Source organism: Molothrus ater, chromosome 1 (genome assembly GCF_012460135.2).
Source record: "Molothrus ater isolate BHLD 08-10-18 breed brown headed cowbird chromosome 1, BPBGC_Mater_1.1, whole genome shotgun sequence".
NCBI lineage: Eukaryota > Metazoa > Chordata > Aves > Passeriformes > Icteridae > Molothrus > Molothrus ater.
Window position 1 is genome coordinate 8,031,011 of NC_050478.2, and position 26,029 is coordinate 8,057,039.

Sequence of the window (26,029 nt, forward strand, 5' to 3'; positions counted from 1 at the left end):
ACACCCAGAGCTCTTCAATAAAGCACCTACATATAATAATTTTCGTGATTATGTGTTTCTGAACGCTAACAAACCTGGCCAAGGGCTGAGTGATGCTGAGCACCACACTGGGCAGGGCTGCAGGGCTCCTGCAAGACTCCTTCAGATGTAAAACATCAAGGATCTGACTGCTTTGGGTCATTAAAAACCCAAAAACGTTCTTTTCTCCCCCATGAGGAATGACAGAAGGGTGCCAGGGATCTCCTGGTGGCCCTGTGACATTTGCTGTGCCAGTGCAGAGCTCCATCCCAGCATCCCTGCACGTGGCCTGGGGCAAAGTGACCTCTGTCCCTCGGGAGGGGACGCAAAGGTCCCACAGGAGCTGCTGCTCTCTGCTCTCCTGACACAGGGTAACGTTTGCCAGCCCTGCTGCTATCTGGAGCCTCGTTTATCTGAAGTGCCTTAGAACAACTTCAGGACTCAAATTTCCTTTATTCACCAATCTTCCTTAATCTTGGGGATTGAAAATGATAATTCCCTCGATGCTGGCTTTCATCATACTGAGACTCATTCAATTTTCTTTCGTGTCTGTTGATCAGGACTTAAGAAGATGCCTTTTCCTCAAATCTGTTGATCTAAAAGACTGGATTAGCCTTAACAATTCTGACTCTACCTTCTCTCTTTCACTGTCTCTTGCTGCTGACTTGATGCATCTGAATTTCATAACCTTTATCGTCTACTTTTCATTCATCAGTTATAAAAATTATAGAAAATTACAATTTCATTAAACTATTTTTAGAGCTGGATTTTTTTTTTTTTGTTCTCATATTTTATTGCTCAGTTTTGCTTTCTGCTTCCCACAATCTCTGACAAATAATGAAAGTTTCCCTCGTACACATGGTCCTGCTAGTATCTTAGAAACCAGTCTCTCCTCTCTGGTAATGTGGACTTCAGAGGAGCTTTACTGCACTAAAGTTTTGGTCACTGATGCTGTGTTTTTGTCAATGGATGTAGTTCCTTCAAATTCTTTGCACTCAAACTTACTCCTTCTAGAAGTGAAGTTGTCCCAGACCTTCTTGTCCTCTGTGGTGAGCTGTTTTGTCTGGTGTTCTGTCTGTGCTGCTCCTGGTGAGGGCTCAGTGACTTCAAGGGACACGAGCTCCCTCTCCCTGGGTCTGTTTTCTCTGCCTGTGCATTTCCTGACTGAATTCAAGACACAGAAGCAGATGGGGTTTATGATTTCACCTGTTCTGCTTAGCAGGTTTTTAAAAGTTTCTCCCCAGGCCTCCCCATTCCTCAGCACAGGCTCTGTAGAGCCCCAAGGCTGATCCATTATTTCTGGTAATCATTGTTTTTTGCAATCAGTCACTTTTTTCCAAGTGTGACTACACACCTGTGCCTACATTCACAGTCAGAAAATGTGATATACCACCCAGACAATTCCTGGAAGATGAAAGAGGGATGAGGTGTTGGAAAAGTGAACTTTGTTATTCAACCATAGGATCAGAGAGAGGTTTGGGTTGAAGAAGCTTTAAAGACCACCCAGTTCCAACCCCATTAGACACCTTTCACTAGACCAGATTGCTCAAAGCTCCAACCATCCTGGCCTTGAACACTTCCAGGGATGGAATATCCATGACTTTGGTGAAGAACAGATGGAAAAAATCCAAAAAAGATTGAAGAAATTGAACAAATGGCTGCATGCCTGAAAATTATAATTTTCGGCATCATTTATACTGAACACCAGCCCCAAAGAAAGGCAGATATAAAAAATGAGATACAGTGATGACCTTTATCAGCTCTGGTGACAGCTATAAATCAGGCTGCAAATTCTCATCAGCTTGCTGGACAGAATCCATTACAGACAGAGGCCACTGCATTGCTTTCTGGCTTAGATTGAGGTATGTCCCATTTAAAAAAGTGCTCTTGCACTGGAACAAATCATACATTTCAAAACAGAAGTCCAGGAATATTATTCATCTTTTGAGGACTAAGACCCAGCTAAACTTCACAGTGTTTTGTTTGGAGTATAATGCAGATCAATTTGTTCTTCTCTTAAGCAGACCAATTTTCTGTTCATTAACTCAGACAGTGTGTTGATGGCTGGTATTGAATATAATGGCAAGATTTAGAGCCCTAACAAATCAGCACTGCTTCATTTATTCTTTTTTTATGCATTCTAAAAGTACATGCAGCAGATTAGCACCTGATTTTAAACTTGTTACAGGTTTAACAAATAATGGGAAAGTCTGTTATCTCCTACTTCCAACCATGGAACAACTTTTATGTAATCTTGAAGTTTCATAGTCTATTAAAATGTTATGGGGGTTTTTTGGAGCATAAGGAGCAATAAAATTTGGTAGCAATGTCATTATGGGCAGTAATGTGAATTCCATCAGTTCCTGCAATGTTCAAGAAACAGCTTCACAGACTCATTAGATTAATAGGCTACTTTACCTATGTTCTGAACTTGGAACTGAATTTCATTGCTCTTTTCTTTTCTGTAATTAGGAAACATCCTGAGAGCCTTACAATTATCCAAATGTTTTGCTGGCCAAGCTTAAAACATGATTTTTTTTTTCTGTCTGGAACTTAGTGCGGATTGGAAAACATTCTGTGTTGTTGACAGAGGGTGATTATTAAAGCAGTAATAATTTTCAATATGTCTGATAATTAGGTAATAGTCTGTGTCTCAGTTTAATTTTTCCTGTTTTTTTTTTTTTTTCTGGAATGCCTGAAATATTTCTGGAAAATAAAAATTTAGGCTGCATATTTTCCTTTTATAACAATGCTTCAGACTTTGTGGCCTGAGTATATAAAGACCAGGTTTGTAAAAAGCATTAAATCTTTTTTGCCTTACTTCCTAAATTGTTGGCATAAACATTTTCTTAAGGACCTGGACACAGAAGCTGGAAGTTGGAGTTGTAAATAAGTTAGTGCTGGATCAGACCCCAGGGATTGTTTCTTCTGGCATATGGCCCAGGACAAGGGCAAATACTTAGGGAAGATTCTGAAAAGCAGGCAAATCTCTCAAGTTGAGGATTCAGGATATTCCTTTAGCCCCTCCCAATGGCTGGTTCATGAGCTTCCTGAAAAGGATTCCCCTTCAAGACATCTAATCTTTGAGGGATTTTTCTTCCATTTTTCTGATTCTAGTTTGAATCCACCTGCAGCCCTGGCACCTGCTCTCTTCTGGGACTGTGACTTCCACAGTTTGTTTGCCTTCAGCATGAAGAAATAATCCCTTTTATTTGTGTTGAACCTGACACTGACTGGTGTCATCTGCTGCCTTCCAGTATTTATTTTGGAAAAGGCAGGGAATAAGCATCCCTTATTTATCTTCTCCATACTACTTATGAATTTTTTGACTTCTGTCCTGGCTCTGTTCAATCAGTTCTTTCTCAAGTTCCTTAGTTTGTTCAGTCATAAATTGTATGAAGAAATACTTTAAAGATAAATGTAAGTCAATCTAATTCAAATCCTTGGGTTTTTTATTCAAGACAGAAGTTTCTGATAAAATTTATTCCATAATTTAAAATAAAGTTATGCTTTGAGAACTATGCCTATGAGTCCAAAAGTCTATTGCTCTGATTTGGACTCTGAGAATCTTAAAGTCTCTAAAACCTTGTGGTTTTGAGAGGATCAACTGTGTTGCAGCAACCATTTGCCCTTCCAGAATCTGACTCATCCCAATCTCAGAGCAGATTTCTTCCTCTTCCACTTATGTGTAAATCTGTGATATGGAGGAAGAAACTTCTTATATTGACAGCAATAAGTAGAGTGTAGAAGATTTTCATCTGCATCTTCAGAGCATTTTATAAATCTGGTTAGTGACTGTGATGAGGATCACCATCCCCAGGTTGGAAATAAAAGACTGGAACATGGATAAGGGCTATGCTAAGTCGGTACACCCAGGTTTTGAAAGAACCAAGTCTCCAAACCCAGTGCTGCCTTTAGCAGGTGACCCCAACTGGGCAGTGCACACCTCTGCAGTTACAGTGAGCGGGGTTTGTGCTTGTACCTGTCCTACAGGGCTTAAACTCAACTTTGACTCATCCCAGGACACCCCATGGGTAATGTTAAACCATCCACATGTCCTTAGCTCTTGCTGCATCATGGTGACATTCCTGGGGCAGCCACCATAATGGTAGGTGGTGAGGAATTGTTTCCCTGACTGGAGCTGCAAGCAGAGGTTTGGTAGGATCCATCAGTTCTCAGTTTAGCCAAGCTGCAAATAAACCATAACCCTAGTCCTGTGCCAAGAAAAACTACTGATTCCTTCAATGGCAGAGTGCTTGGGACTTAGGTTTTATGTTTTATCTGCAGGGCAGTGCATGTAAGCACTGATCAGACTTGAACTTCAGTTTATGACATCCCTTTATTGTTGTAATGTTTTTCATCCTGAACTTTTGCCCTGCTACCTAACCCTCATTTGGAGTCCCTTTCATATGTCTGCCCCAGCCTTTCTGTCAGGCAGGCTGTGTGCTTTGAGAGCTGGACACTGTCTCCAGTATTTTTGTTCTTGACCACCTGTCTTGAGAGCTGGAGTAGTCCCAAAATGCACAGAGACAAGGTGATTTGCCTTGTTTCATGTGCAAATGGTGACTTCTCTGCATGTTTCTCCTGCTGGTATAAGTCTGCAGCACAAATGTCAGAGTTGGAGCACAATATTAGGTTCCAGAATCTGCTTTGTTAGGGGATCATCTGCTTTTCACTTCCAGAGATTTTCCAGGCTTATTAAGCTCCTACAGAGACTGCGGAACTGAGAAACCTTTAATCATAAAGAATGGGTTTTTTTGACCTTGTTTTCTACACTAACTATACAGCATGCTGTGTATGTACATTCAAACCAGGTCAGTCTTGCATTCATCTAAGGGAAAGTGTGGCACCACAAACATATGTCAAACACCAACCACATTGTTTTATGGCTGTCCTCAAAGCCACTTTTAGCAATAGCTGTGTTAAAAAAATAATTTGAGTTCTTCAGAAAAAAAGTTCCCAGCAGTACTTTTGGTTTTAAGTCCATAATTAGGTTCCACACAAACACAATTTCAGATTTCCTTAATGACCTTTTGTTTTCCTCCTTGCAGATAATGAATTCATTTATAGAAACCAGAATGGCACAGTGATTCTGAGGAATGTCGAAACCAACAGTTCAACAATATTAATAGAAAACAAAAAAATTGTAAGTATTTTCTATGACAAGTAGCTGAATTTCACAGCTCTCTTGCAGTTGGATCAGTAAAGCAGAAAATGACTTGGGTTTCAACTCCATGTATTGTCAAGGAGAAGCAATTCCCTGGTGCTACAATGGGCTATGAAGTGATGGATAATGTGAGATTGAACTCCAGCTTTTGTTATTATTCTGCAAGCTCAGTTTCTCTCATACTTCTGGAAAGTATCATATAGAGATTTGTAGCTTGTCTTGCATATCATATATAATTGAAAGATGCATAATTCTTATCTCTGAATGCTTAATAAAAAGGACAATTGATATAACTTACTGTCTATTGCCATTCTCTACATCCCTCCATGCAAATACTTACTTTTTATTTGTGCATTTGCTGCTTTTTCTTGCCTAATAGTTGAAATGTGATTTCAGTGGTTTTTATGAGCAGTGTTAAGGAAAAGAAGTGGAGTTTTATTTGAGGGAAACCCTAATTGTGGGAAGAAGTTAGTAGGTGGCTATTAAAATGAATGTAAAGAAAACAAAGTCACATCTGATACAGAAGATTGCTTACAGTGATAGAAGTGTTTTGTAGCATTGTTTTGTGTAGTAGATGAAACCAGCATTGTGGCAAAGGTTAGTACATCAATTGTATTAATTATTTTTTAATGAGACAAAGAATTTATTACTGAATTATTATGTCAGGGCCCAAATTTAAACTTCACATGCTGCATTTAACCTTCAAACTTTACTGCATCACATAAGCAATCTTCTTTTACCAGAGTGTAACCCCTTTCTTTACAATTCTAAGGGAATGGGCTGTCTTCCTTTAATGTCAAGGTCTGCTGAAGTCAAATTACTTCCATTTGGCCTCTTGTTTATTCCACTGGTTTTTAATTATTGCCATTTGTAAGAAAAGCAGAGTGCTACAAGAAAATCCTACATTTTCATGCCATTTTCCACCCTACTGCCTGCTCTACCTCTGTTCCTCTGCCCTCTCAGTAAATGCATCTGCAGGTCACCTCCACATTAATGCACAAAGCCCCAGTGCAAGAGCCACCGTTACATTCACTCAGACACATCTTTTTCCTCTTCCTTCCCAGCCCTGGGGCAGAAAACTTCTCTAATTGGTCATGTTTTCCTTCCCCATGTTATTAACATAAAATTAAATAAAATCTGTCTTCTGTAAATAAAATCTGTCTTACTGCTGACCCTGCTGGTGCCCAGGGCCCCCCATCCCTCCCCATCCTGAGCTGCTCTGGGTCAGCAGCCTGTGAGATGTCCCAGAGAGCTGTTGGGTGCCTCTTCCCTGGAAATGCTCAGATCAGCTTGGATGGGACTCTGAGCAGCCTGGTCTGGCTGAAGTTGTCCCTTGTCAGGACTCAAGACATCTTTTTGGCTGTCTTGAGCAGCTGAGACTCTTGTTAGGGGTCTCAGAGACTTTGACACAGAGCTTAAAATGCTTGTAGTTTTGATTATGACTTGTGGAGCAAGTTACTAACTTTAGATGAAAATCTGCAAGCTAAGATAAATTAAGTAGAATGATAGTGAATTTATCACAAGATGAAAAACTAGATTTTGGGGGTTTTTAGAATGAAGATTCAGAGAGCAAGATGGAGGGATCTGGACATGTCCAGCTTTTCTTCTTCTTCTTCTTCTTCTTCTTCTTCTTCTTCTTCTTCTTCTTCTTCTTCTTCTTCTTCTTGGCCTCCATCTTCTGCTGTGATGTTGGCACTTTTAGATTGACTTAGAGTAGCAGCTCACTGTCTAACACAGGTGATAGGTATTGGAAAGTGATTGTAAACATTGTACACATAGTTTTTAGTATAAAGACATAACACCACCCTAGGGGCAGAGAGAATGCCTCAGACTGTCTTGCTGAGCAGATCTCAGCTAGACAAGAGAAAAAATTTTATAGATAAGATACAATAAACAACCTTGAGACCGAGAAATGGAGAGCCCTGACTCCTCCTTCAAGTGCCAGGCTGAGAAAAGAGACTTTCTAACATTTCTCAAAGTCATTCTGACCAGCAAGAGACCCCAACAGTCCCTGCTCATTGCAGGGGTTGGGCTGGACAGCCTTTAAAGGTGCCTTCCCACCCAAACCTTTCTGTGATGGTGCCACCTGTCCCCTCTGCTTCTGGCCATCCCCACAGCACATCCATCCTTGCTGGCCTTGGGGAGGACTTTCCCCAATTCCCCTTTCAGTTTTTCCCTGTGGGACTCTCTCAAGGACTTAGATCTAATTTGTTGGGTGAGAGGGTGAGATTTAAAAGGCAGTGCATGAGTGATGTGTTAGTGGCACCTCTCTTTGACCTTGGTGCCATCTGTGCCAGCAATGCATTATATTGAAACATGCTGGGGAGGAGAAATGGCTTCACTACACAAATGAAAAGTGGAGCTGGAAAAAGGAGGTAATTCCTGGCAGGTCTGAGATAGCCTGGCACCTCTTCTTGTTAGCAGGATTTACAGTGCTGATTTTTGCAGAGCTCAGGTCAGGGTGCACTGGATCACTGCAGCATCTCAAAAACTTTTGACTGGGGAAAACAGAATAGTTTTCCTCTGGGTTATCTTAATTGAGGGAGGTAGTGGTGTCTTTATTATTAATTTGCTCCAGAAGCTATTTACATTTATCTTCTGCACTGGCCAGTGAATACAGATAATGAGAGGAAATTAATAAATTGCCATTTATCAGAGCTTTCTACTAACTACTCCCTACACCTGCCACCTCACCAGCCACTGTGCAGTAAGGAAAATTCTGGGTTTTTTAATATAGCTGCCTGCTCTGAGTCACAATGCATTCATTCTTTCTCTTACGAGTGCCCACATAACATTTCTGGGGTTTGAAAAAAAAGATTCTATATTTTTGAAGACACTTAATTCTGGCAGTATTCTTCATCCTTAGACAGATGACCATAACCATTAGTTCTAGGTGTCATTAGCTTGAAAACTGATGAATATTTGTTTCAAAACTGTGTTTATTTTCCAGGTCTCCTTGAAGGCTATCCGGTACGAGGTGTCACCTGACAGGGAATATGCACTGTTTGCCTTTGATGTTGAACCTGTAAGTAAACAGATTTGATTTCAAAATACACAGCCAGTGGCAAACTTTTCTTTTTTTAATTTTTTTTTTTTACTTTTATGCCAGCAAGATGATATTTGAAATTAATTGCTTCCTATGAAAGAAAGCAAGAAACCCCCTCACTTAGCAATTCTGAGAGCATGTCACACTGCCATCTAGTAGAGGAGAAAGGTATAAATTAGACTGAGGAAACACTGTCACTGCCAGGGTTTTATAGCCTCTGGGAGGGGGATTGTAAGGACATGTCTTTGCTACAAGGATTTCTATTCCTCTTCTGTGATTTTTTTTTCCATAGTGCCTTTTTCCATCACCCTATAAATTTCTTTCCCAGAACAAAAAGCTACTGTCAGTGTCTCCCACAACTGAAATAATACATTAATTATGGTGTCACCATTCCCAGTGCTGCAGTTAGGCTTGAGCTATCACTTTCATTATAAATCCTTTTCTTCTGAGGGCTAGGTATAAATCATTTGTAAAAAATCACCATTAGGTTGATACTAAGTTCTGGATTACAGCAAATTTTTTACCAGACTTCAAAAGGGAAAAATGTAATGAGTCATTTTTAAATGATAACCAAAGAATCAAACATGGGGGAAGCAATTCTTCTGCATGAATAATATTTTTGTCTTTCTCAATTCTGCTGGTATAAGGCCTGAAATGTTTGAGTGATAGCTATGCTGTACTACTTGGATGAACTATAAGCCCTATATATTTTGTTTCCATAGTCTAGAATATCACAAATCCTTCAAAATTAAAATAATTAATTTACTGACAGCTGTAATTGTTTTTTTTCCATAATGTAAATAACATTTCAGCTGCTAACCAAAGGAAATTTGTGGATCCTTTAGGCATTCAAAGTTGCAACTCTGTTGCTTATCTGATTTCTCTGCTATCATCTTTGTGGTTATTCCTGGCTTGGTGCTTTGAAACTCAGAAAAAACATGTCTGGTTTTAGAAGAAGGGAAAATAAAACTATATCAGAAACTTAAAGAGTAATTCATAATGATTTTTCCTGGGAAATTACTGGTGGTGGTAGGACTTCACTTACCTGAAGCTTAGCTGAGTTTTAGACAGAGATGGATGGGGAAGTGTAAGTTAATTCTAAACATGGAAAAGACAGCCTAAGGGTCACTGAGCAAGCAAAGCCTTCTTTCAAATTTCCCTGCCTTGTAAGCCAGAGACGTTTTGCAAAATGCAGTTCTTTTAGTGGAAATCAGCCTTGGTCTGTGGAAGCCCTGTGCCAACTCTGCTCAGATGGACTGTGAGAGCTGAAAGAGCCCTGAGGAGGGAGGGCTTCCTCAGTTCCTCTCAGAATGACAGAAAAATGCCTTTAATGACAAAACAAAACAAAACAAAAACTCAAAAAAAACCCCAACCAAAAAAAAAAAAAAGAGAGAAAAAGTTAAATTTCTGAAAAACAGTAATGAGAAAATAACTTTATTCTCAACTTTTATCCACTGAAAGGACTGCACACTCTGAAGCTCTGAAAGAAGCAGAGTTAGGGGGACTTTTACAGCCCAGACTTTGTGTTCAGTCTGTGGAGGAGTGCTTGATGTGGGCAGTGTGGCAGGAGAGCCATGGGAATAGAAAGGGATGGGCTGGATGTGCTTCCTCTGCATCCTCCTCTCTGCATGTCAGTGATTGCAGACCTGTGAGTTTGAGGTACAGAAAAATACTGAGTCTGTGGTTCTTAAGATGCCTGTCTGCAGAAGAGAGAGCAGCAGACAGCCAGGTGCTCCCTGCATCACAGCACATCTTTTTCTAGAAAGGAAAACCCAGGGTGGAGAGGTGAAAACATTTTTGGGAATGTTTCAGGATGTGGCATATGCTCACTGTAAGAGAACATTGCAAATTGTTCAGATATTCATATATAGCAAGAGTTTCTGAAGCAAAATAAAAGAAAACAAACCCTCTTTTATTCCTTTAAGATCCACATTTATGGAGAAAAGAAAATTTGTTGGGTTTGTTTTGTTTTGTTCTGTTTTGAAGCATGCTAATAGAGGGGTAGCTGGGTTCAGTCTTGGTTATTGCAGCCTTCAGCCATGATGGGTGGCTCTCTGTATTAAAATGGCAATAACTGCTAAATTATTTCTTCAGCTTTCTTCTCCCTTGGTATGCAGACTGTGGCTGCAAATAATTGCATGTTAGTTAGCTCTTCACATTTTCTGCATTTCAAACTGTATTCTTGGACAAAATTCAAATTACGCTGTTTTCTGCAACACAAGGAATTGATCAGCAAGGCCTTGGGCAGTTGTCCTTGTTGCAAAGTCAAAAGGAAATTTCAGGAGATGTATTGGCAGAGGACATGTCTTTAAAGTTTAATTCTACAATTTAATTGTAGAATTAATCCTTTTAATTTCAAAAAAGGAGCTTCTTGGAATTACTGCATACTTATTTTTTAGCCATCAGAAATTGTTTCTTATTTTTTGGCATTTGGAAGTGTGATGTGCTGCCTTTTAATTGTTTGTGAGTATAGATATTTTCATCATTTTTTACACAGTACAGTTGTGCTGCTTTAATATGCATAGTATGAATTAATAATTTGTCTGAATGCTGAAATGAATTGATTCAGACTCTATGTTTAATACCAGCCAGAAATAAACATCAAAGTAGAGGAGCACAATGTGTCACTCCAATGAAGCGGAATATTTTTAAGAAAAGTGCCACAAAGTCATTTCCTTCCAGTAATAGCTGCTTCTATATTTTTCTATTTATTTGCACAGAAGCATGTCTGCTCAGTGTTGGTCTGGGTGACAGCACTGACACCCACACTGGAATAACACAGCACTGAACTGCCAGACACCTATTTTGCAAAGACACTGAGGCAGCTAATGTGTGTTTTCCTGTTCCATCACTTCATCATTTTAAAGGATAATGAATTAAAGCACATTCCTGAAAAGATATTTCTCCCAGGAAGCTTGGCAGACAGCTGTGAAGCTGGTGTGGGTACATTGTGGCTAGTCTGGCTGTCAGATTTCATTGTAATGCTTTTTTTTTTGCAGTGCTTATATTTACAGAAGTTTAATCTTTCAGGCAGCAATATTCTGGGTAAGCCTTGTGCTAATAGGGAGCTTTTCTAACCTTGAACACAGAAGATTTGTTCTTTTTCTGGAAAGGTCACAGGAAAGGCACCAAGCTCCTTTGTCTTGAAATACTCCCACAGTTTTTCTGCTGTTTATTTTTAGTTTCTTTACACCACAACAAGGTGCAACCTGACGCTCAAACAACAGAGTGATATTTTGGGAAAGCGTTGGGGAATAAACACCTCCATGGAGAAACTTTGATTTGAAATCATCCTTCACCAAAACAAGTGTGTGGGGCTCTGATAGGAGGTTGAATAACCCCAAAACACGTGGGCAAATGGGGTTTGAACACAGCAGCTCAGCAGAAGGGGGGCAGAGGCTCAGGGCTGTCTCTGGTGGTGCCTGGCCAAGGACACTCTTGCCCAGCCCATGGCTCCAGCAGCACTGACAGGTGTGGCATTCACATCCTCTGAAGAGGATCCCTTCACCCAGGGTTTTTCTCCTGCCTGAAAGGCAGTGAGAGGCCTCAGAGAAAAGGAAAACTGTAAGAGCCAAAATGAGAGACGCAGGACTCCAGGCAGCTCTTCAAAATGCATTTATTCCATCAAAGATGTTCCAGCAGGCCAGGGTCGTGGGTGACAGAGCCTGTCAGCTCCAGCTGCAGGCAGGCCTGGAGACACTTTGGTTTTGGTTACAATGCATTCTATACTTTCCTTTGCTGAGCATCTTAATACAGCAGAACCAATCTATACCTTAACTTTTACCTATAGCCTATCAAAACTACTGTAATTACCATATTCATGTTACTATTCTCCAATCACTAAAAGTTAGTACATTACAGTTTAAGCTAGAAGCTGGTTTTCAGTTTTCTTGCAGTGGAAAATTCTGAGACCTTTTTTCTACTTGCAACATTGGCAGGCTTGTTTGCCTGTGCTGTCTTCCTGCTTGGTAAAAACATCTTCTTGTTTGAGGTGGGTCTAAGTCATAAAAACCCCTTCTAACTAACACACCCTTTGCCTCCTTGGTTGTCCAGTGAGACTGGCTCAGCAATTCTTTTCTTCTATATCAAAACTTGCTTCCGCCTCTATTCCTTCATCTGACTCTACATTCAAAAATCTTTCTGCTAAGCATCCATATCTGTGAGACTTTCTTGTCAAACTTTCATCCTTCCCAACAGGAACCAATTCTCATCTCATTTGCTTCTCCTGTGTTTTGCTCATGTGGAATGTGTTTGGAGATTGTTTACCCACAGGTGATTGTTTCATTGGATTCTGGTGTTGTTTTGACTCATTGGCCAATCAGGGCCAAGCTGTGTCGAGACTCTGGAAAGAGTCACAAGTTTTCATTATTATCTTTTTAGCATTCAGTAAGTATCTTTTCTGTATTCTTTAGTACAGTATAGTATAGCATTCTTTAATATGATACAGTATAATAAAGTAATAAATTAGCCTTCTGATAAGATGCATCATTCTCTGTCCTTGTCGGGTTGCCCGCTTTTACAACAGATGAGCAAGCTCTGTGCCCCCCATGTGCCTCCTGGGGACACACACAGGTCTTTGGGCTGGCATCACTTCTGTGGGTACCCCTGGTCTCCAAAAGGGGTCTCCCAAATAGCCAAGAGACAAAGCAACTTTTAAATCTCGAGGCATTTCTGTGACTGAGCTAAGAGTAAAGACGAGTAACTAAAGCTTGTGCAGCTTTGTGTGACAGTCAGTTACCAGTGGAGTTTGTGTAATGGAACAAAAGAAACAGAGGAAATATGTGAGAAGAAAGCCTTTTTACTGGAGTGATGTAGTGAGATGTTAAATAGTGAATATTTAGTTGCCTGTATTAGGAATCAGTGTTGTCATCATGCAAGAGAGGAATTAAAGCTGCCAAGATTCCTTGTAAAACTTTTTGCTCTTTGTCTCCAATTTTACCAGCCCATTACTGTGTTTGTGCCAGTTAAGGGCAATTTCACTTAGAATGCTAGCTGATTAACATGGACCAAACTGCAAAGGCTTCTGAACAAAGTTAGGGTTCGGAGGCTTTGGCAGCTGATACAACAGATGCTGTTACCTATTTTGCATTAAAATAAATGTTTTTTTTATTCCAAATGACTGGAAAGAATTAATCATTGTTGTAATTAGAACACACTCAATAATTATTTTTTAGTCTAGTTCACGTGGTGAGTTCAGTATTTTTGTTCTCCCTGCCTATATCTCTAAGACAAGTGGTGGGACCAAAGAGAGCTCAGAGAGACCCAGAGCAAACCTTAGACTTGGTATTTACAGTGTGAATAAAGTAAAAAAGCATCATTTATAGAAAGCAACGTATTACTATTGTTGTTGTTAATATTTTTTACTATTTCTCCAAATCTGTTATGTGAAATGAAGGGGGTTTGTGCTTATGGTCCAATTACGACCTCATACTAATTTAATTAGTTGTGTGAAAACTAAAATAATGTAATGCTTGTTATTTCCAAAACACTAATGGATATAAATATTAATGAATCCTCACAACATCCTTTTGAGCTAGGTGATAAACATTATTATGATAAATATACCTCTAAAAATTGAACACTGTCATAACTATCATCAGTAATACTGCTCAGACTCTAGTCATGATATTTATTGCTTAATTGAAATGGATTTACCAGGCCTAGAAAAAGGCTTACATAAATCTATTTTCTTTATATGGCAATAAATATATTTCAAATTTATTTTTTTCATTCTCATCTAATGTTTTTTTCAGGAATGCTGAAAGTGTTTGGTGACTTCATGATAAAGTGAGCACAGATAGAATATTTCTGTCATAAAATAATGTTACCTGTTTTATTGATTTTTATTTAAGTGTTGGTGTTTGTTGTAAATTATTAGTTTTTGAAGGGGCCATTTTGAAGTGAAAAGCTTATGTTTATGGTTTTTCATATCCTCTTTTTAATGTGAATACAGTTTTGAATTGTTGCTCATAAATCAGAAGGACTCCACTATTGGAAATTGTACAATATAAGGACATTGTTCACTTATATCAAAGGCTGCTGGCTAAAATTATTTTTTCCAACATTTTCAAGCCTGAAGCACTGTAATTTCATATACTTGTGAGAAATAGTTACTGTTATTAGGATAAATAATGGATTAGGATAAAGCACTTACTAAACAGAAAGAAGAAAAGGACTCAATCCAAATGCTGTTTATATTAGTTAAAATATTTCTGTTACTACATCTGTGCATGTGTGTATCTTCAGGCAGAGTATCTTCTCCTTTCTCAATTCACCAACTGTATGAATGTAGTTGTGAATGAAGAATGAGTTGTATCACTGTAGTCATCCAGTGCCCTTTTAATGAGCAGAAATAAAGTTATTAATGAATTAGTGGAAACACATAGGCCAGCTACTCAACAAATCTGATCATTTGCTAAATTTTCAGGAAAGCAACAGCCTCAGTTACTTCCCATAGGATAAATATTATTAATACCATTCAGCGATTCTTTAATATTCCAATAAAATGCTCACAGCTTCTGAAAATGGCAGCATTTGCATGTGTGTGCCTGTGTGGGCTGTCAGTGAGGTTGTTCTGGGGTGTCAGGGCTGAAGGTAGGGACCACCTTTCTTTCTCCTTCTTCTTACAGATCCTGTTTTGAGTGATACAATTTTAAAAGCCAAGATTAGCAGTGTGATAATCTTGTTTGATAAGTGCTGTTTAACCTCCTTGTGGTAGAACAGCAGTGCTCCAGCTGCATTTACATAACTAAAGCTAAGGCCTGTGTGTCCAAAAGTGTTGCACAAGAATGTACTAATAGCATAGAAGAGGTTAATTTTGTGGGTGATAGTTTATTTTGGATTTTAAGCTGAAGCAGCAGCTATTGTTTGACAACACTTAAAGGCAATATTTTACTTTAATAGAGCTTTTTGTGGTAATTTTTAATTATGAATCTGGTCTCTGTGAAAGACAGCTTATCTTTTCCAATCAAAAACCCACCATGAGCAAATTCCCTCATCTGCTGTTTTCAACAAGACAGACAAAACAGAATTTTCAAAGGTATCAGACAAGGTTGATACAAAAACATTTCCACACTCCCATTTGCTTTTCTGTCTGACCTGGGGGAGTCTATCTAGGGCAGGAGATGAGCTCTTCATGGTCACCTTTCATTGAATAAACTAAAGCTGCTAACCCTCAGCAGCTGGGGGGTTTTTCCTACCAGTGGATCTCAGCACAGGCAGGAGCAGCAATATCTCTGTCAGAGGTACCAACGTGTGTCATGAGTTGGTATCAGTAATTGTTTCAGGCTAATTATAGATATTTGATATCTGCAGTGGCACAGAGAGAGAGGGAAGTTTGCCACACAGCTCTCAGGGGATTCTTGGGTTTTCAAAACTCTATTACAGACTTGTGCAAACACTGCCTTCTCAGGTGTCCTCAGCTGTGCCTACAGCAGCAGGGCCCTTTGGATGCCAAATCTTCTCTGCTCCCTGTGCTTACAGAATAAAAACTTCTTACTATAGGAGGGTGGATACCCACTCTAATTGAGCAAACATGTCATTAAATGGAGAGAATATTTGTTCTTCCACCAATTTCTGTCCCGTTGTTTGTTTAGAATAGAAATTTTTGGACACAGTTACAGGCCAGTGGAGCAATAATCAGTGACAAGTTTAATCCTAGAGTTTTCTTTTGAGGGAGAAACTAAAGAAATTAATTTAATATTGCTAAATTTCAGGGCAAATTTTTGGATTAACATAGGGGAGGTAAACAGGTCAAATCTGTTCTTTATTTGGTTTGGGGGGACCCTCATGGTTCATTTGAAATCCTGACAAAGTTCCAGCAGCAGAAACTGTATTCCTTTATGTAGCATGAAGGGTTCTTTGCTTTTGAGAGCAATTCTCCTTTAGAACAGCTTGATTTAATGAGAAAAAAAATAGTTTAAACAAGAAGTTAGAGGGGGGTTAGGAGTTTATACAAATATACTGTAGGGACATCTTGGTACTTAGGATCCTTGAGCCATGGGGCCTTGGGTTCTTATTTAAAATAGAAGGGTCTGCCATTGTAACTCAGTAGAAACTGGGGGGAAAAATGGAATGAAAAGACACATCCCAAATCTGCATGCTTTGTTTTCCATTCTTAATAAAAGGGAAAGGAGCACTGAGTGTCAGCAAGGAGGTGGCTGGTTGTGTCTGTTATCCATGGAAAATATGTTTGCACCCCTAAAATACAGAGAGTGGGTCCTCTCCTCATGCTCAGCAGGTATTCTTGGAGTGGGATCATCTCAACATTGAAGGAACCTGGTCTATAGAAGGTGTTGCTGCCCATAGCAGAGAGGTTGGAACTGGATGATCTTCCAACCCAACCCATTCCATGATTTATCATTGGTAGCCACTGTGGTGACTTAGGGTCTGCAGCTCTTCCATGGCCAACAATAAAACCACACTGGATACCAGATTTTTGGCTCTATTGCTCCCTGGTTTTGGGGATGTTTCCAGGGGAAATCTGTGCTTCTGAAATGATGGTCTGGGTGCATTCCTAAAGCACAACAAGATGTGTTTGCCTGAGCTGGGAAGCAAAGCTCAGCACAGCCTGCAGTCCTCCATCCCCACATTCCAGCTCTGCTGCTGCCTGCTCCCTACATAGCAATGGTTTTGGGAAAACTGCACCAAACCCCAATTTCAGTCTCCATTCTCTCCACTCCCGGGACTGTTTAGTCTGATTGTTGCAACAAAACTTGAAATGCAGAGCATTAAAAACAGAGTCTGCTGGTTTCAGCTGCTGAGGTTAAACTGCTTTCCTCTTAAAAACAATGGATTAAACCCTTTCTGTTCTCCTAATAATGCAGATAAATTGAATTAGAACTAAACCCAAAGCCTCCTGAATGGAGCTGGGAGACATCAACAGAAATTGCACAAACATGACTGAGTGCAAAATTGTTTTTAAGACTAAGTTGGACAGCCTTGCTTGTGTAGCAAAGGCCAATAAACTGTGTCCTGCATTTATTCACAGGCACAGATACACATCAGTAACCTGCAAAGGAAACACACAGTTCCAGGGGAGACTAGAGGAGCATCCAAACTCAGGAATAATTAGCCTGTCATGCAAAAGTACATAGGTGTATTATGTATCAGTATCAGCGATCAGCAGTCTTCCTCTGTAAATATTTTCTTTAGTAAATGAGATTTTCATCAAGCAGGGAAGGGGGAAAAAAAGCCTCAAGGCAAAACACTATGATACAGAAATAAACAATTTTTCTTAGCTTGCATAAGGTTGTATTTCTCATTCTGCTTCCTTTTCTAAGTGTATAGATGAGCTAACTTGAACAAAGTGGTAGAGGTTAATGTACTAATAAAATTCATAAAATGTCTTAAAAACATATTTCAATTTGTTTTTGATTAAAGCCTTCATAAGATAGTGTACAAGGTCTCCTAGACAGTCAAAATCAGATGGACAGCATTAGAATAATCACAGTTTTCTTTCTTGCACGTGTATGGGAATTTATCTCAGTGAAACATGGGGTAACTTTGCTTTAAGAGGAATGAAATTAATACCAGTATGAAAATTACTGAAAAAAAAAATCTAACAAATAATTAGATTCCTTGCAACATAGGGAGAATTCAGAATTACATTAGAGATGAGTTCCTGCTTTTTAGCAAAAATTTGCTTCCTAAGTTTTTAGGGACAATGAACATCCTGGTTTGTGCTGGATTGTCATGAGTATAGGTGGTTATTTTAATATAGTATGGAAAGAAATATATTAGGAGTAGCATACTAAATGAGAAAACAAGAGAGATTTAAAAAGCTTCAGAAGGCAAAACTAGAAAGAATTTTATTCTGGTGTCTCTACATATGAAGCAGTCTATAATCTAATTCCTCTGGATTCCAGTCCTTTTTGGTTTTTTTTAATTTTTACTCACTGAAATAGTAAATATATATATATTTAGTGCCCTCTTCTGGAAAAACAGCTCTTGCTATGCAGGGCACCCCAATGAAGTTCCTGTACTCAGAAATGCAAATCTTCTGATGTAAATGTTCTCCTCTTTAGCTGAGTTACATCCCAAATCCAAGGAGTGAGTGGCTCTCCGTGTTTACCCTGAACAAGTGCCTTTTATCTCTTTAACTGCCTGCAGAACTCTGCTTTTACCAGCTTGATGTTAAAACCAATAATTAATGTTCCTCCTTGGGCAGCTAATGACCCAGATTTGAAAATGGAATCTTCTATTCTTCTTTCTTCTATTCTCTGCTCAAAAGAAGCTCTTTCTTGAAAAGGGAGAGGAATCACAGGGCTCTAGTCATGTCTTTAAATGCTTGAGTCCTCATATTTCTGTGTGCAGGAGAGATGCTGTTGGTGGCAGGGCTGTGGAGGGTTCTGCAGCAGGCAAGGAGCAGGGCAGGTTCTGTGCCCCCTCCTCTCCCTTTTGCTCTCCCCCTGCTTTCCAAAGATGCTTTTCATCACCACAGACCATTTACCCCATGGAAGTTGCCCACAGCATCACAAAGATAACACAGAAAATGTCTTTCCTGCCTTCTGTGTGATTTGAGTTTGTTTTCTTCCTGTCAGAATATAGAATTGTCTCTTCCAGTGAATTAGATCTGTGTGTACATTGAGGTACAGCTCTGAGTCTTCTGATCTCATATGGAACTGGAAAATGAATCTCTCACTAAAGGGGGAGAGGATTTTTGACCAAGTCTCCTAGCATACATCTGAATATTTTCATTTCTTTCACATCCACTTCACTGCTTTTAAACTGTTGCTCTCCAATGCTTTCTGACAGACTCATATTTCTTGTCTCAGATTCTTTTCTGAGTCTTCTAAAAGTGCCCTGAGCCTAGGACCAACTATAAAAATTCCAATGCCAAGGCTAACTTCTTTGTAGTATTCACATTCTCAGCTGCTACAGTTGAAAAAGAAATTTTTACATGTTAAGAGTAAATTTTAATAGAAGGAACATATGCTGTGGTTCTGTAGTTGTAAATTTCTGCCTCTAAAGCAAATTATTTAAAAATGAAGAAATTAATTAGATATACTAAGCATTCAGCACTTTTGATTCTTCCATAATTGCTCTAAAGCTTTACCATTTGCATTGTAAACTTCACAAAAAAGAGGCTTTTAGAATATTTCCAGAGTCAGTGTCCACACAGCTCAAGAAATGTTTGTTTGAAAGCAGGCATTATCTAATGTTTCATTAAAAGCTGCATTAAGCATTCATTTCTCATGCTGTCCTTCAGCCCCCAGACTCGCAGCTCCAAAGACAATGAAGGTGAGAGTGAATGTGGATGTGAACCCTGGAAACTCCCACCTCCACCAGCTAACCCAGGCTGCCTCTATAAAATGCATAATTCAGGGAGTAATTCTAAGGCTAAAATAAACATCAAAGACTGCTGAGAGGAATCATAACCCACACAAGCTTTTGGCACCATTGTCTGGGAAAAGGGAGCTGCTGCATGAGTTTGTAGGGGCAAAAAGGGGAAATGCTTGTAAAGAATGTCTGGAGAGGTCAGCAGCAGGGACATCCCTCAAGGCAGACAGCTGCAAAGAGAGACACTCCAGGTTGCAAAGTGCAAGAGCCTGGGAAGGTATTTTGGGAAAGGAAGTCTGTAAATCAGATAACTCTTGTCTTCTGTCTGAGCTGGCTTTGGGCCACTGAGCCAGGGAAGGGAGCTGGATGGACTTTGGGTCTGGCCCAATACAGGGATTATTGTGATCCCAAATATTCCTAAAGAACCATGGCTGTGTGTTTCTGTGGGTGTGATTGTATGGATCTGAAAGTGTTTTTTGTTTCCTGCATTTGGGGTAATTGCAATGTCCTTCTAAATATTTTATTTAGAAGGATACATATATATATATATATATATATATATATATATATATATATATATATATATATACATAAGTACCTCCGGGTACTTTTGTACTCATAATACATAATAATGTTACTTTATCTTTTATTTCTGTTCCTTAGATATATTGTTTGGTGTGTTAGAATCACAACTATGTACTAGATAATTTCATTCTCATTTCCGAGTTCTGAATAGAGGGTGAGAGAGGAAACCTGGGAGTTCTTATCTGTGATGTGAGTGTTGATAAACATTTAAAAAGATAACGAAAGAATGAGCCCATTTTTGATAACGTTGATTCATAATTCCTTGTAACCTCATTGCAGCTACCTCCCAATAACCTGAGCATCAACAAGTGCACAAAGGCTGGTGCAGAAACCCCACGGAGTGCTTTGCAGCCCCCATCTGATTTACCAGTTAAAAACATAGCTGTTGTCCTTTAATCCAGTGACTGCAGGGCTTTGTGGTGCCAGTGAAGTGCTGTGAGGGACAGGTGGCTCTGGAGCAAAAGGAGCCTTTTGTAATTGCTTGGCAGGGCAGAGCTGCATTAGAGAGCAGCAGCAGTTGGCAGATTGGATTAACACTCTCTGAGGGGTGAGAGCTGGCACACGAGCTGCCTGTTAATACCTGTGGCCTAACTTGCTTCTGGAGCTGCATTTGCAACCAAAAGAGCATCCACTCCACCCTGCTGCTGTCACAAAGTCATAAATCCTCAAGCTGGCCTCAAAATTCCCTTTTGGCGCTGGCAGCACTATAAGGCTCTCAAAAGTGTAATTTGAAAACTAATCTTTTAACAAAGAATTATTATCATGAAACAACTGAGATAGATAATCAGTCTGTGGGAGGTGAATTAGCAGCATTCTCTTACAGCATGGCAGTCCATCCATTGCTGTGCTGGATGTTGCCACCACTCTTTATTTATGGTTGATTTGCAAACTTGAGATTATTTGCAATAATTCCTTGGCTTTGATGTTTCAGAGACCTTTGGTTTGGTGCTTGGAAAGTCAGTTTCTAATCCCAGCCCAGACTGTGGATGTTTGTGGCAGAGATTTGCATATTAACCAGGTGTGCTGCCTGTGGTGCATGACCCCGCCACAATCAGCTTCAGCTTGGTTATAAATGCTTCCAAAATCCAAGTCCCCATGGCAGGAATGTGCTGTCCCTCCCTGATGTCACCTTGATGTGAGATTGTTCTCCAAGGAAGCCTCTCTGGTGTGGGGGGCAGGGCATTCACAACTCTGCAGGGCTGGAGAGATGTCCTGGTTGCCCTTCAAACAACAAGGACAATGATTTAATTTTCAGTTGTAAGAGATTAAACAGTTAAAAGATTTGCAAAATAGAGACATGTCCTGGTGATCCACTACCTCTTGTATTACTGCCTTCTTCCTAATCAAATGCTAAAGTTTCTTCCTGACTCTGGAGACACCCAGTTGCTGATTTCCTGTATGGAAATGAGTGGAATGATGCTCACTGATGCTCACTGGTGTGCCTGAGGTGAGCACAGACCTGCTGGCTCTCTCTGAGGCACTGACAGGTTAGTGCTGGCTGTGCCACCCCACCCAGGCACAGCTGCACTGCTGGGTCAGGATCCTTCCCCCCTCTTTGCAAGAAAAAGCTTTACTTCCCTTAACAACTCTAATACATGCATTCCCCAAGTCCATATCTCCCTCCTTTTGCACAAATGTTAAATTAATTCCTCTGGAATACAGAGACTATTATAGCACAGGCAACCAGTTGCCAAATTCTCTGTATGTTGATTGATTCCGAGACCCCTTCTCATCACCTTTCCTGCTCAAACCCATTTCCCCCCATCTCTGCCCTCCCCTGAGCTCCCCAGACTGTCCTGGAGTGTCCCAGCAGTGCCAGAGAGCCATTTCTGTGGCTGTGAGCACATCACACATGAGGCTGATCAGCTGCATGCAGCACAGCAGGCAAGAGCATCCCAAATCAGGTGTTTGATGACAGCTGTGGGGTATTGGCTACCAGCTGAAGCAATGCTCAGGAAATGCTCCTAGATAGCATTTCATTATGGGGTTTCTAATTTATTGGAAGCACGAAGAGAAATGGGCAGAGTTCCTTAGAGGGCTGTGCAAGCAGGTTGACACACAGCATGAGACTCTACTGGAGGAGTGATAAAGTATAAAGGGATAATTCAATGCAGGGACAAAAGAGAATATGCTGTCTCAGAAGAAAGCAAAATAGGTCAGTATCACAATGAATCTGAAAGGTGAGAATGTTGAAGACACCTCAAATTATACAGCTTTATTGATTTGTTTTGTTCTTGCAAGCAATCAAGATTCAGTGAGTGCAGGGTACAAAATACCAGTATGGATTTTGGTTGTTTTTTTCTTTTTTTTATTGCAGTGACACAAAAAGAAAAGATAGCATGATGTTTCTGAGAGAATCTAATTCCAAGCTGGTTACTATGGAATGCCTATTAGCAATAAAATAAAATCCTTTGCAAAAATAGTTGGGGTGAGGAGAGCACTGCTGACCATTCTGTCTCCACTGAGGGGAAAAATGAAAAGAGCATTAACCAACCATGCCTCAGCCAGAGGTAACCCCTTGTGCTCTAAATCACAAACAGAGGGGAGAATAAAAGCAAAAAAATTGAACAAAACATTATACAGAAGTTGGTGGTCAAGTGCAGGAATGGATTTTTCATCCTTTTGGAGGGCCAGTTCAACATGTCACGACTAAAGAATTTCTTCTCAACAGAACCGAAGGGTTCAGTGAAACCAATGGTATCATAAAGAATTTTGATCAAGGCAAATGATGTTGACACATAAGTGAAAATTCAGTTTTTAATATTGACTTTCATAAAAGATACAGAATATTCTGCAAACAAGTACAATGACCTGCTTTAATCCTCCACAGACTACCAAAACAGATTATGGCAGTGAGATATTTTTAGTCAAAAAATTATCCTTTCCTCTCCTGGAAGATCAGATCTGATGAACAACACAGTTACCCTGTGAAGTGAATGAGCATCAGATTTGCTTATTGGTGGCTGACAGTAGAAGAATCCATGTAACAGTGTGGTATCCTTTACACACATGCTGTGTCCATGCAGGAGAAGGAAACTCAACCTCTGGCTAATGTTTGCTTGGTATTTTCCTCCTGAACTTGTTTTCCCCTCCCTTTCAGACCATTGTGAGAAAACAAGGTACAAAATACACGATCTATTTGCCAATGCATAGCAGCAGACTTCCTGCATTCTACTTTATTCCTTTTCCTTGTTAATCTGTCAGCTTCAGAGCCTGGTTAAATATCACAGATTCTAAAGGCCAAATGGCAAATCATCTTTTACCTGCATATTTTGCATCACACTGTTAGTTACTGTTTAAGGGCGCCAGGACCATTTTGAAAGGTGGAATATGTAATTATGTCAAATGCTTGGGATTATTCAATTGGCTTGACATTCATATGTGCATTTGGGGATTTGTCTGCTCATATAAGTAGGAAAATGGGCTGTGTAATCTATTTCCAGCAAAAGTCTTTTTAGAGACTCTTTGTGGGAAACCCTTTAAATGGATCTGGCAGTTCCTGTTTCACCAGCCACTTGTGATATATTTTTACTGTCTTACTGCACAGTGTAAAAGCAGATAGATTCTCGAGACAACCAGGGTCTGTTAAGAATCCTGAGGGGATCTATTATTTGTTGATATACTTTATTGCTACAGAATAAAAAATGAGTGATTTTACTCAGATAAATTCTGGGTGCTTTATGATTAATCACATTAAAATATATTCTTGCTATTTTCAGGCTCTAGCAAACTGTTGTACATTTTTCTTTCTGATGACTGTTTGGTATGTTCAGTTTTATTTGGGAGGGCTGAGATGGATTTTTGGATTAAATGTGTGGTTCCTGAAAAAGAAAGACACTAAACATTGAAAATTTTGTACTTAGCCTTGCAAGCTGCAAACAGCTTGCATTTCTGCTCTGCCCTGTACTGGTCCCTTGTGAGCTCTAAGTTTTATGGGATTTTTTTGTGAGTTTTCTGGGCAATTCTTTAATGTAAATAACACTACTGTACAAAGGGCCAGGGGCTCAATGGAGCCATTTAGAAAATGGATGCAAAGCATGTTTTATTTCTGTGTTTATCAAGTGAGTAACAATAATGAGCTCATGGCAGCCAGTCCCTGGGCTTAATCCCAGATCCATGAGCTGTTTTATACACTGGGTGGTAAGATCCTAAATCAGCTCTTTTGGTAGCAAAGCCTGCTGGAAGATGAGTGGATTGGGCTGATTTGGGGAGCCTTCTTCCAAGAGCTTTCACCCCCCTTTCTTTGTTTGTAAACCTCCTTGAATTGAGGTGCCTCTTCTTTGTATTGATTCAGCACCTTGTCATGCAAACATTTAAGAAAGCCTTCTATAAATGCTGATTATTGCTGGTGCTGGCCTGGCATCAGCCCACAAAGTGAGACAGAAACCCACAGACAGGAGATGGAAGTGTAAACTAAACCCTTTCTTTCTTACTGATGCTTGGGATAAACCCTCAGCAGGTAGTGCAATCTTTCATACCAGCCATAAGGTGCTGAAAACCCATCTCACAAATTTCTTGGATGTATGTCACATATTTCTGCAGTTATTCTGGGGCAAATACAAGGGCTATGGATTCTGATTTAAAGTATATGAAGAGTCACAATGAATAAATGAATCCAAATCTACTCTATGCTTAAATAACAGATAGTTTCTATTTCAGTGAGCCCTGCTGGACAAGGACCTGTGTCCTTAGAGCACTTAAACCAGTGTTTCCAAGGAGACACTGCCATTCACCACACTTTGCTCTGTAGTGACAGAGCACAGAAATTGCTTCTTCCATTTTGTTTCTGTACCTTATTGGAACCACAATTACCCTGTTTCTTTGGAATTTGGTGGCCTGAGAGAGGCACATGTCCTTCTCTGCTGCTCCATGTGCTGCAGTGTTTCCATTCCTGCTCTCATCTGACCAGGTCCAGGTTTCTCCTGTTGGTTGCATAAAATGAGGTCAGTGGCTACACAACAAGGTGTTGTCACATATAATTAGCCCTGAATTCTTCTGAATTTTAGAGAGATAATTGCCTTTCCAAGACTTCAGTGGAACAGATAGATCTGTCCCTCAGTCCCTGTATGATTTCAGTGTAAACATGCACATGTTGCAGAGCATAATTTAGATTGAAAGTAAACAAGATCTGTGCTGTGACCTGGCATGAGAAGCCCAGCAGGAGAGTGTTTCTGGCCCAATGGCTTTGTCATAATGACTTTTACAGCACTTGTTGGTGACAGCTGGCATGGGAGCTTCTGTGACCTGATTGTGGTGATACCCAGAGCCCTTCAGAGCACTCCCAAACCTGCTCTGACTCATGTTGGTGGGATGGTTTTACACACAGAGTCTACAGAGCACAACAATTGCCAAAACCTCTGCTAGCCCCAGATATGCCTCTCTGCTGAGAAGAGCTGTAAGGCTCCTGGAATCCAGCTAAAAATCAGGGCTGAGAGCATCAAATCAGTCAATGGCTTTTAGCACACCCTTTGATAGAAAAGGAGAACATGGAGTTTATACAGCTATTTTTGTTGGCCAAGCCTCAGCAGCAGACAGGATTAATGAAGTGAATATTGACTTTTAAGTACTCTCCATTCTCTGAGGCTTAGTTTGGATTTGGGAAGGATGCTCATCTCTTCCCTACGCTTTTCCCTGCTGTGGGATTTCCCTACTGCTAAGTGAATAGCCAAATTCATCTCGACCCCAGCTTAGTAAAGATATTAAGCAAGCAGTCATTCTCTCAAAAAGTTCAGTTAACTTCATTTAGTTTGCATATCTAAGAGGAAAGCTGCCATTTAATTTCTCAGAGAGACATAAAGTGATTTTTCTCTTGGATTCTTCTCTGCTTAGTGCCATTGCTGGCAGAGTATTTTCCAAATAGGTTTGAAATAGTTGGGCTGAGAGGGATTTTTGAGCTGCATGTGCTTGTGACCTTAACAATTGTAATGTTAATA

At 39.9% G+C, this 26,029-nt stretch overlaps 1 protein-coding gene across 1 annotated transcript in view; it reads left to right on the forward strand.

The window, feature by feature from the left end:
• The window catches only part of DPP6 (dipeptidyl peptidase like 6), a 417,816-nt gene that overhangs the window by 268,106 nt on the left and 123,681 nt on the right, over positions 1-26,029 (forward strand). The window contains 2 exon segments of the mRNA XM_036398554.2: positions 5,070-5,164; positions 8,136-8,210. Coding sequence (XP_036254447.1) covers positions 5,070-5,164; positions 8,136-8,210 — 170 coding nt within the window.